Raw genomic sequence first — 12,190 nt, 5'->3', positions numbered from 1 at the left:
CAAGGGTCCACTCAGACAGAGCCCCGCTTGCCTGAGTAAGCCTTATACAACTGAGGTGCAGTAGGTTCCCCAGTGGCTGCCCGCTAATGACTGTTCCACCTCAACAGCCATGCGTCTCATCAGCATGCAGTGCACCTTGAGATTGAGGTTTTTTTTATAGAGGTTATTACCATCCTCGTGATCCAAATGGTCAAACAAAGATCCCCATTCCCTGTGACACACAACGTTCCACTGCCGCATCATACAGTGGTCATTGAAGCATGCCCAGAGCTTACGGTAGCAGGAGACTGGTGGCGCTTACCAGACCCCAGCCCAGGAACCCCAAGGTCGCCAAGCCCGTACTCAGCAAACAAATGCTGAGCCCCTGAGGGCCAAGTCGAGCAATACAGATGGAAATATCAAAGTGGGAAAAGGTGTGTGTGGAATAAACTTCTGCCCTCGAGACAGCACAAGATGAGGGTGAGTAGATGTTACAAAGAGGGATGGTAAAACCCGGAAGGGAAAGACATACAGCAACAGCTTGCAGCTGAGTGTGCAAGGAAATGGTGTGATTTTAAACACTGTCTCAAAAGAGCAACATGACTCCCCCATGAGCCACAGTCCCCGCCTCAGGTGGAAGGTCTAAAAGGACTGAAGTGAAATGTGGGAGGTGAAAGTGATTGTGATGCCGTAATTTTGTTTCTTGGACGCAAATAACAACTGGACAATATAATCGCAAGAGGAGCTGTAATTCAACCCTATTGGAATTGATGCCACGAATGTTCAATTGGAGAATAACCATATCCAATGATAGACAGAAGATGGGTCAAATAGGGAGGCAGTCACCACGGTGGCTGCTGAGTGCCCGAATTCAAATGTGCTCAACAACCAGATTCAGAGGCTGGAGGATCCTGGTTCATTAGTGTGACAGAGGTGTCGTTATTCGCCTTCAGTTGGCTTGTGGACTGGTTATTGGTAGTGCGTCCCTGTTAAACAATGGCCAGCCGGGTGAAGGCATCACGTGGTGACACCATTGAAGAACATCAAGGTGGAGAAGAGGAGGATCATTTGCCTTTGTTTTACTGCTTAGAGCCTTGGTGTTCATCAGGTGCAGATCCAGACATTGGCTGGCTAGATGTAAACAGAAAGTCATCGCAGGAGTACTCCTTTTTGGATTTCCGTGCTTCTGTTTGTGGGCATGCGATTTCGCTGGGGCAGGCAAAGGTTTGTTGGTATGGTGTGCACACATAGCAGGTGAAGATGAGGGTGTGATCTTGGAGCTGGATGATTTCACAACCATGTCACTAAACTGGAACTCCCAAGTCTGCGTAGCCATGTCTTTCGTAGGTCGGGATGCAGCAAGAATTCTACTATAATTGCCAGAGAATGGGGTACAAGGTTTGCAGCTAGCCAACATTTTCCGAGCAATGAGAGTAGGAACCTTTTCCTTCAGCTGGATCTCCCAAATGGCTCTCTCCGAGGTAGATTGGACAGTCACAAGAAGGAGCAGCATGATCACACTTGCAGTTGATAAGTGTGAGGGGAAGAGGTGGACACTCACCCTCAGGAGCATCCCTGCCACAGGTTATGCGTTTGGTCTAATGCGTTTGGCCTACATTTTCTCAAAATTCACATGTGTAATTTCCAGGGCTGGGAATTATGCATTACCCAGTCACCTTTTACGCGCCAAAGGCATGGGCTGGCCTTCAGGAATGCACAAGGAGGTAAAAGAAGAAAAGGAAAGGCTGGACCTCAAATGCCAAAGCAGAGGAAGGGTAAGAAACGGAAGGACAGAGAAAGAAAGATGGGTGGACAGGATGAATCCATACACAGTTTCACTAAGAACTCTGGTCTCCCAAAGAAGGCATATGACTCAGTCTCCAAGGCAGGGAAAAAGAATAGGAGGATAGACATGCAGCACAGAAAGGAAAGTAGTGCTACAAAGGATAGGGCCCATGTGAAACGTAACTGGCTCTTTATTCTAATCAAATTGCTTGCCTACGGAGTGTCATCTCAGCTTTGCAACTGCATTCGTGATTTCCTATCAGGAAGATCACAGTTCGTAGTAACTGATGGAAAGTCATCGAGTAAAACTAAGGTAATATCTGGAGATCCCCAAAGTAGTGTTTATGCTCTCTGCTGTTCCTGATCTATATAAACAATTTAGACGACAATCTGAGCAGCCTTATTATATTGCCTGCAGATGATGCTGTCATTTACTGTTTTGTAATGTCATCAGATGATCAAAACCAATTGGAATATGATTTAGCCAAGATGTATATACGGTTCAAAAAGGGGCAATAGTCTAAGTAATGTGAAGTGTGGTGTCACCCACTTAAGTACTAAAAGGAATACACCAAATTTCGGTTACATGTTGAAGCACACCAATGGTAAAGGCTGGAGCAATATGTAAAATAAGGAAAAGGCAACTATTCACTGAGGATGTAGGTGTGCAACACAGTCACACAAAAGAAAACAGCATTTACACTAGCTCTTTTTCCAGCAATAGTACATACATTCACACACAAAACCAGATACTCAAATGCGCACTCCCATGGCCATGGCAAGACTAATTGATGGGTTTTTAAAATGCATTTTCAGCATCAGCTTTTTATTTGACCCATTAGTCATCTACTTGATTTTGTTATTAACCATCATCCAGGATGCAGGGTACAACAGATTAGTTAAAAGCATCCCATATACCTCTGAAGCTGAACAATATCGAAATTATCCAGTGCAACTGTACAAACAATTTGTCTTATAATACTGATAGTCATATCTCATGTCAAACAGGCAGACATCACAGGAGACGCATGACCTTATTTCTCCTGTGATGTCTGCCTGTTTGACATAAGATATGACTGTAAGTATTCTAAGACAAACTGTTTGTACAACTGCATTGGATAATTTCAATATTGGTCAGCTTCAAAGGAATACGGGATGCTTTTAACTAATCTGTTGTACCCAACATCCCGGATGACGTTAATACCTGAAACTGCTGACGACTAATGGGACAAATAAAGCCCCTCCCGCTGGAGGTTCGAGTCCTCCCTTGGGCATGGGTATGTGTGTGTTGTTCTTAGCATAATTTAGTTAGTGTGGAATTCTAGGGACCGATGATATCAGCAGTTTGGTCCCTTAGGAATTCACACACATTTGAACATTTTGGACAAATAAACAGCTGAGCATTAAAATGCATTTTATAACATACTTTTCAACTGTTAACCTCAAGCTGTATACATGGAAGAACCCTGGAGATATTAAAAGGAATTAGATAGATTATATAATGGTAAGATTGAGATTTAGGAACCAGGTTTTAAATAGTAAGACATTTACAGGGGCAGATGACGACTCTGACCACAATCTATTGGTTATGAACTGTAGATTAAAACTGAAGAAACTGCAAAAAGGTGGAAATTTAAGGCGATGGGACCTGGGTAAACTGAAAGAACCAGAGGTTGTACAGAGTTTCAGGGAGAGCATAAGGGAACAATTGTCACGAATGGGGGAAAGAAATACAACAGAAGAAGAATGGGTAGCTTTGAGGGATGAAGTAGTGAAGGCAGCAAAGGATCAAATAGGTAAAAGGACGAGAGATAGTAGAAACCCTTGGGTAACAGAAGAAATATTGAATTTAATTGATGAAAGGAGAAGATATAAAAATGCAGTAAATGAAGCAGGCAAAAAGGAATACAAACGTCTCAAAAACGAGATCGACAGGAAGTGCAAAACTGCTAAGCAGGGACGGCTAGAGGACAAATGTAAGGATGTAGAGGCTTATCTCACTAGGGGGTAAGATAGATACTGCCTACAGGAAAATTAAAGAGACCTTTAGAGCAAGGAGAACCACTTGTACGAATATCAAGAGCTTTGATGGAAACCCAGTTCTAAGCAAAGAAGGGAAAGCAGAAAGATGGAAGGAGTATATAGAGGGTCTATACAAGGGCGATGTACTTGAGGACAATATTATGGAAATAGAAGAGGATGTAGATGAAGATGAAATGGGAGATATGATACTGCGTGAAGAGTTTGACAGAGCACTGAAAGACCTGAGTCGAAACAAGGCCCCCGGAGTAGACAACATTCCATTAGAACTACTGACAGCCTTGGGAGAGCCAGTCCTGACAAAACTCTACCATCTAGTGAGCAAGATGTATGAGACAGGCGAAATACCCTCAGACTTCAAGAAGAATATAATAATTCCAATCCCAAAGAAAGCAGGTGTTGACAGACGTGAAAATTACCGAACTATCAGTTTAATAAGTCACGGCTGCAAAATATTAACGTGAATTCTTTACAGACGAATGGAAAAACTGGTAGAAGCTGACCTCGGGGAAGATCAGTTTGGATTCCGTAGAAATATTGGAACACGTGCGGCAATACTGACGCTACGACTTATCTTAGAAGAAAGATTAAGGAAAGGCAAACCTACGTTTCTCGCATTTGTAGACTTACAGAAAGCTTTTGACAATGTTGACTGGAATACTCTCTTTCAAATTCTGAAAGTGGTGGGGGTAAAATACTTGGAGCGAAAGGCTATTTACAATTTTTACAGAAACCAGATGACAGTTATAAGAGTTGAGGGGTATGAAAGGGAAGCAGTGGTTGGGAAGGGAGTGAGACAGGGTTGTAGCCTCTCCCTGATGTTATTCAGTCTGTATATTGAGCAAGCAATAAAGGAAACAAAAGAAAAGTTCAGAGTAGGTATTGAAATCCATGGAGAAGAAATAAAAACTTTGAGGTTCGCCAATGACATTGTAATTCTGTCAGAGACAGCAAAGGACTTGGAAGAGCAGTTGAACGGAATGGACAGCATCTTGAAAGGAGGGTATAAGATGAACATCAACAAAAGCAAAGCGAGGATAATGGAATTTAGTCGAATTAACTCAGGTGATGCTGAGGGAATTAGATTAGGAAATGAGACACTTAAAGTAGTAAAGGAGTTTTGCTATTTAGGGAGCAAAATAACTGATGATGGTCGAAGTAGAGAGGATATAAAATGTAGACTGGCAATGGCAAGGAAAGCGTTTCTGAAGAAGAAAAATTTGTTAACATCGAGTATAGATTTAAGTGTCAGGAAGTTGTTTCTGAAAGTATTTGTATGGAGTGTTGCCATGTATGGAAGTGAAACGTGGACGATAAATAGTTTAGACAAGAAAATAATAGAAGCTTTCGACATGTGGTGCTACAGAAGAATGCTGAAGATTAGATGGGTAGATCACATAACTAATGAGGAGGTATTGAATAGAATTGGGGAGAAGAGGAGTTTGTGGCACAACTTGACAAGAAGAAGGGACCGATTGGTAGGACATGTTCTGAGGCATCAAGGAATCACCAATTTAGTATTGGAGGGCAGCGTGGAGGATAAAAATCGTAGAGGGAGACCAAGAGATGAATACACTAAGCAGATTCAGAACGATGTAGGCTGCAGTAGGTACTGGGAGATGAAGAAGCTTGCACAGGATAGAGTAGCATGGAGAGCTGCATCAAACCAGTCTCAGGACTGAAGACCACAACAACAACAACCTCACCTTGTGGAAACATTACTAATTTTGATACTTCATTACTGAAAGCAATCACCTGACTTGATGGATGTGAGGGATGGGGTAGGGAAGGACACAAGAAGGGGATAGCAGGAAAGAGGCAAGTCTACGTACAGATGATTTTGCAGCCACCCAACGAGACGAAAAAATACAACAAAAAGAGATAGGGGTGAAAAAAGGAGACAAAGGTGAAGATAGAGAGGTAGGGGAAAGATAAGGAAGAGGGTTTGAAAAAGAGGAGGAGAGACAGAGAGAGAGAGAGAGAGAAAGAGAGAAAAAGAGAGAGAGAGAGAGAGAGAGAGAGAGAGAGAGAGAGAGAGAGAGAGAATGGGGAGGGAGGGGGGATGCCCACATGGAGGGGGGAGTAGTGGGAGACAGCAATACAGGATCTCGACAGAGAAGGGTGTGGTACAGACAGAGGAGAGAAGCGAGAAGGCAAGGTGAGACAACGGGAACAAGTTAGAGGTGGTTTAGGCTAGGGGGATTGCGAGTGCGCAGGATGTGCTGGAGAGACAATTCCCATGTGCATAGTGTAGCTGTGAATTCAGCTAATTACTTAGGGATTACAATTATGGTTGACTTAAACTGAAACAATCACATATATAATGTTGTAGGGAAAGAGAACCAAATACTGCAATTTATTGGAAGACCACTTAGAAAATGCAACAGATCTACTAAAGAGGCTGACAACACTATGTTTGTACGTCCTCTTCTGGGGTATTGCTGTGGGTGTGGGATTTTCATCAAACAGAATTGATGTAGGAAATCAATAAAGCTCAAAGAAAGGCAGCTCATTTCATGTTATCACAAAATTGGGAGAGTGTGCCACGGATATGACATGCGAATTGGGGTGGCAATCATTGAAACAGAAGGTTTTTTCTTATTGCAACAGGATCTTCCCACGAGATCAAAATCACCAACTTTCTATTTAGAGTATGAAAATTTTTTTTGGCGCCCACCTACATAGGGAGAAATGAACAGCATAATAAAATAGATATGCCAGAGCTTGTATGGAAAGTGTTTTACCCCACACACTGTACAAGAATGGAACTGTAGAGAAATAGCTTGAAGGTGGTTTGATGAATTTTCTGCCACCAGGCACTTAATTGTTGATTGCAGAGAAATCGTGTAGTTGTAGACTACATTTTAAATAACTGTATCAAATTCCTAAATAAAAATGTAGTCTTGAAATTACACGTATGTGCTTGTTCTCCTCTGTAATTAGTATTGGCAGGTCGACAGAAGCGTCGGCTTTGACCCGTGACGTAAGGGTGTTGTCGTGTGTGACGTCATGACAGCGCGGAGTTTGGTTTGAGTGTGGCTGTCTCCAGTTCTGTTTTATCTTATTTTATTTACTTTTCTGATCTGTTCGTTCTATCTCGTGAGATTTTTTTTTTAATTTAAAAACACTTATTACTTATTTTAATTATTTGTTTCCTCCAATTTCTGTTTTAGTTTATTATATTTATCTTTCTGATCTGTTCGTTCTATCCCGTGAGATTTTTTTTTAAAAAAAGACAAAAAACACTAATCAGCTACTGAAGCATCTTTATCTTCTATGGGTTGCAGGGGTTACGACCCCTGGGGAGGTGGGTGGGTATTCATGCATGGCTGTCTTCACTTCTTCACTTACACGTTGTAGCTACGCAAGGCGTCTAAATTTGTTTATATTTAGTTTGCCCCCCCACCCAAAGCACCCCATTTCCCGCGCTTGTCCCGTTAGTGTCATTAGGCTTCTTGTGGAAAGTGTGTGTGTGCGTTTGTTTTTCGATGTATTTTCGTCCTCACAATGTGTACATAACGACTTTATATGCGCCATATTGGAATCGTGGTTTATGGTCGTTTCCGCCATATTTGTGACGTCATGGGTCAAAGCAGACGGGCGGGATCAGACGCTACCGTTATTTCCGTATTGGCTTGTGGCCACTGTCATACAGCCATCCATCACATTTAAAAAAGTATCTTTCTTAATAGTTACTTTATTATACACTTTGAGAATTGCTATTTTAAAAAATATTTGGAGTATGAATAAATGACTGATGCATTCACCGCTATAAAACTACAAGTGATTATACCACACTACTACTACCACTACTACTAACAATAATAATAATAATAATAAAAGAAAACATACCATACAAAAACTCACACATTATGTACACAGAGTGTTGACATAAGTCACAAATACTTAAGTGGCTAAACATCACAATTAAAACTAGTGGACTCTTGTGTTGACAACAACACTGCAGCCGATGTTGGAAGAGGAATCTCTGTGTTAACCGATGTGCTGGAAAAGGATTTTTGTTGTCAATTGTATCTGGTACACAAGTGTAGTAGATGGTTCATGTCTTCCCCTCCATTGCATAAATCACATACCATAGATTCCTTCACTCCTATGCAGAACAGATTGTTTGGGTATTTTCCACGATTTAAGCGTGTGTTTGTTGTTATGAATAACATGCTCCTATTCCAATCAGTACCCCAAAGGGATAATGCTATTTTAGGCTGCAGCTGGCTATATAGTACCCCTTTTGAGATCTCGGTTGAGTTCCATTGTGTTTGCCAGTCGGTTCTCACTTTTTCATTGATTATGTTCACTATTGTTGATAAGGAACTCTTTTATTTACAATTTCATGCAAGTTCATTGTTCACTTTGCTACAGTGTCTATTATCTCATTATAAACAATGCCCCCGTGCCCTGTAATCCACAAGAAATTTGTCAATGTTCTTGCTTGCTTATTTGTAACGACTTCTTTAATAATGTCAGCAATTAATAGGCAACACAATTTTGTTCCAGTTTGGTTTTCTAAGGCTCTTTAGTACACCCAGGAAATCTGTTAGCATCACCCTACCGTATTCCTCCATTTTAGTAAACAACTAGACTGTAGGTGAGAGGTATTACAATATTTCCTGCCCATGGCTCTTTTATTTTTGTACATGATCTGCATGTCAAATGTGACTGACTGTGTGTCTGCAAAGTTGATTTTTACTGTCATTTGCACGATTGCGAAAGAGATTAATACATTAAGTAGTAAATATCACAACACAATTTGATCTAACAATACTCATTTCAAGTATTTTGCTAAAGGTATTAACAGTAAAATTGCTCAACATTTTAAAACAAAATTTGCCCATGACAATAACAAAAACCTCTCTTTTCAACAGGAATGCCATTAAAAGAGTATTGGGCCAACTGAGCCGGAACATAGGCTGGAACCAGCTGAGGCTTAATCAAAAGCAATATCCTATTATTTGTGTCTGACTTGACAGAGGAGGATGGGAAAAAAAGCAACTAAAGACAGGACATGATGCAATTAAGCCTTGAATTTTTAATGTCTTAAGAAATACTTAGTTCTGCTGAAAATGTATGGTGCACACTACCCTCATTTGATACTGTACGACACCATAAGCCCCAGCAATGTTATTATAGTTTATCTCATTGGGAGAGCACAGTAATGTGATCATGTCTAACTCTGTATGTTTCTTTGTTTCTCTTATTAAGAGGTGTTCAGCTCATTGCCAGTAAGTTCATTAGAGACAGAAAACACACTAGTACTGTTGCAGTATTGTGGAGGAAGAAAGTACGCACAATCTGCTTTCAGTTAAAGGGATTCATAGAAATAACTCAAACCCAAGACAAGATGGCCATGCGGGGACTTGAACCCACTTGTCTCAAATATGAGTCCAGTATCTTGAGTACCCAGCCACCACACTTGGTTCTTCACTTCTGATAGAATTAAACACTGTTTACAGTTTACAAACACTGGACTGTGCAAAGATAACCAGTCAGCACAAACCAGTAGCATTGCACAACATATCGATACCTAAATAAGTGAAAAAAAGAACACACACACTCAACCTCTAGGAAAACCAAGCCTCACTCAGTAATCAAAGAGTTCTGTGCACTCAACATCTCTCACTATCTGCACATAACAAATCTGCAGTAATTTGCAGTGTTTACATATACAGAGACCTAACAGCATTTGATTAGCATAAATAGTGATGTGAACATTATACAGTACAATTAAGCAATCCTATAATATGCTGGATGTCATGTAAGTGTGCTCCTAGATGCACATGAGAACTCCAAATGGATATTATAACCATTTCACTGAACCTTGCAGTTGAGCACTAATCAAGCACTACCCAACCTGTCCAAGAGAGATTTCTTGCAAAGTTATGTCTTGCCTTCTCTGCAAGGCAGTTACGATGAAATAACAGCTAGCATAACACTGGGACAGAGCATCAAATTTCTATTACCGCACATGCTGAACTGAGAAATGTGATTTACTCTGGAACCATTAAATGTTTCCTGCATAAACACAAGATGTACGAAGGATGAGATGCAACTGACAGATCCTGTCTGTTATAGGTAAATACAAGATATACCGTCCTATTTAAAGTAGTCACCGTCTACATAATTCTCACCTGCACATGAATATGACCTGGATGTATCACTATGTCTCAATCCTCCATATTGCACTCTCAAATAAAAATCTAGGCACAGGCAAAAATGTTAGGTTAAAGGTTTGGCTAAGCCAAACCAGCCATAGTTTTGTATCAATCAAGGATTAACACACATTGGCACTAACAGATTGATTGTGATACTGCATCACCAAATTGAAATTAACTTAGTGTAGCCCAAGGTCTAAGTTAGGCTGGAGGGTAAAAATAATGGTCAGAGGTTGTGAAGCCAATGAATATGAAAATGGAATGAAAGCTGTGGCAAAGGAACGATTTGTAACAAAGCTTGGGGCCTACATTCATCACTAGCAACATTTGCTCCATTTTGATACAAGTCATTACCAGTATGACATATTAACCCTGACAAGTAATCAGTAATTTCTACTTCCACTATGAAAATCACCACAGCCAACATCTGCAATTCGTAGTTAGCAGTTTTCCTTATAAATAACTATGAGTGCATGGTAAACTCAGAAATGCTCTCTTTTATAGTAGAAAAATCTCTGATAAGTATTTTGCTTCTTATGTATGTATTATCACACATGAACTACAAAAGATGCAAATGGAGCCGCCATGTCAACCCTAATAAAACTAACAGCAATCATATTGTTTGTGTCTTCCTACGCTTCAGCCAGCGAAGGTTGCATCAGCCTCAATAACAGACAATTTGCATTAGTGTAATGACATGTGAAAGGAAAATAATATTTAGAAACACTATTTATTTAGTGAGAACACGAAATGGAAATGTAATAATTTGGTAAATACAACACGCAGTGCGAAGTTAAAGGAAGCTTGTGTTTACTTTGATTACACTGTGCAGTTGTAAACACACATTCAGTGAGGTAAATATACAAGCATGATACACATATGGTTAATTCAAATCTCTGTGGCATAACATACCGGTACATAACCATACAACCACAGTTTATAAAATGCTGCACAATGAAAAATAAATGCTGTATCAAATGATATATCTGGAAACGCATTTTTCTGTGACTACTTAAAAATGATTTACACGCATTACAAAGTAAACAATATCAGAAGTACCTAATGTCACATGGTTCTACGTTTACGGGACTACCAGTGACGTGACGTGTAAGAAACGAAAACTGAGAGGACTAAATTCAACAACTGAATTGTTTTGATTTACATCCACGTAGAAAAACATATCACATTCTTTTAAGAAAACACGTAAGATACAGCAGCGCAACAGCGATTACGTGGCATGGACGCTGTCAACCGGCATCACACATTTCCACAGTATTTACACGAAACTGAAACAGATGAACTATACGAACCTGAGCAGAAATAAATGCAAAGCCTGGGGCCAGCTTTGGATCAATGGCAAACTTAAAACTGTTACAAGTAACTTTCCCGATGTTTTCAAACGTAATTGTATGTCCAATCTTAACTAATTGAGAAGTTAAGTCAATAGCTCTCTCCGCATTCCTTATTTGTAAATTCTCACAAACTGATGCAGATATTACAGAAATAATAGCACTGCATACTAAAAACACACAAATGTGAACCCTCATTTCTTTAGTCTTATCACACTACCGTAAACTACCACGCATGTACAACCAACCTACAATACACAAAGACTTTCATCTCCCTATATCACAAAGTTATAACAATCACCTCCTTGTATCAGTAAACTCATGGAGGTTATTGCTGTACCTATACTACGTTCACATGCGACCAGTGCATTTTCCGAAAGACGAAAACCGAATTTCGGATACCGTTTTTCGCTGTCGTGTTTACATGTTAAGATCTGAACCTGATTTGCTAGTTCAGTTACATATGGCGTTTGGGAAACAGCCGTTACAGTTTATGATTTAGAGCAAAAGTCCTTAAATTTGTATGTAAAATAATAGGATACCAACTATCTAAAATAATAAACCAATCCTTTGAACAAGGAAGCTTCCCAGAGGTGCTGAAGTATGCAGAAGTAAAACCGTTGCTCAAAAAAGGGTCAAGAGAGGATATGGGGAATTATCGTCCCATCTCCCTCCTTCCAGTCCTATCAAAAATCTTTGAAAATGCTACTGCTATGCAGATTCGAAATTTTATGGAGAAATATGATATTATTACGGAAAACCAATTTGGTTTCCAGCGTGACAAAAGAACTATTGATGCAATTAACAAGTTTATCAACAAGATCACCACATCATTAGACAACCATAATAAAGTTGCAGGAATCTTTT

General features: G+C 40.1%; 1 protein-coding gene across 1 annotated transcript in view; it reads right to left on the bottom strand.

Annotated features, from left to right (window-relative positions):
• Window positions 1–11,600, bottom strand: part of LOC124722387 (dolichyl-diphosphooligosaccharide--protein glycosyltransferase subunit 1) — a 91,848-nt gene extending 80,248 nt beyond the window's left edge. The window contains exon 1 of the mRNA XM_047247560.1: window positions 11,285–11,600. Within this exon, the coding sequence (XP_047103516.1) occupies window positions 11,285–11,521 (237 nt within the window). The 5' untranslated portion in view covers window positions 11,522–11,600. The remainder of the gene's footprint in view (window positions 1–11,284) is intronic.
• Between the last annotated feature and the right edge of the window lie 590 nt (window positions 11,601–12,190).

The sequence above is a fragment of the Schistocerca piceifrons genome, chromosome X, assembly GCF_021461385.2.
Source record: "Schistocerca piceifrons isolate TAMUIC-IGC-003096 chromosome X, iqSchPice1.1, whole genome shotgun sequence".
Taxonomy (NCBI): domain Eukaryota; kingdom Metazoa; phylum Arthropoda; class Insecta; order Orthoptera; family Acrididae; genus Schistocerca; species Schistocerca piceifrons.
This window is presented reverse-complemented; position numbering and strand designations above follow the sequence as displayed.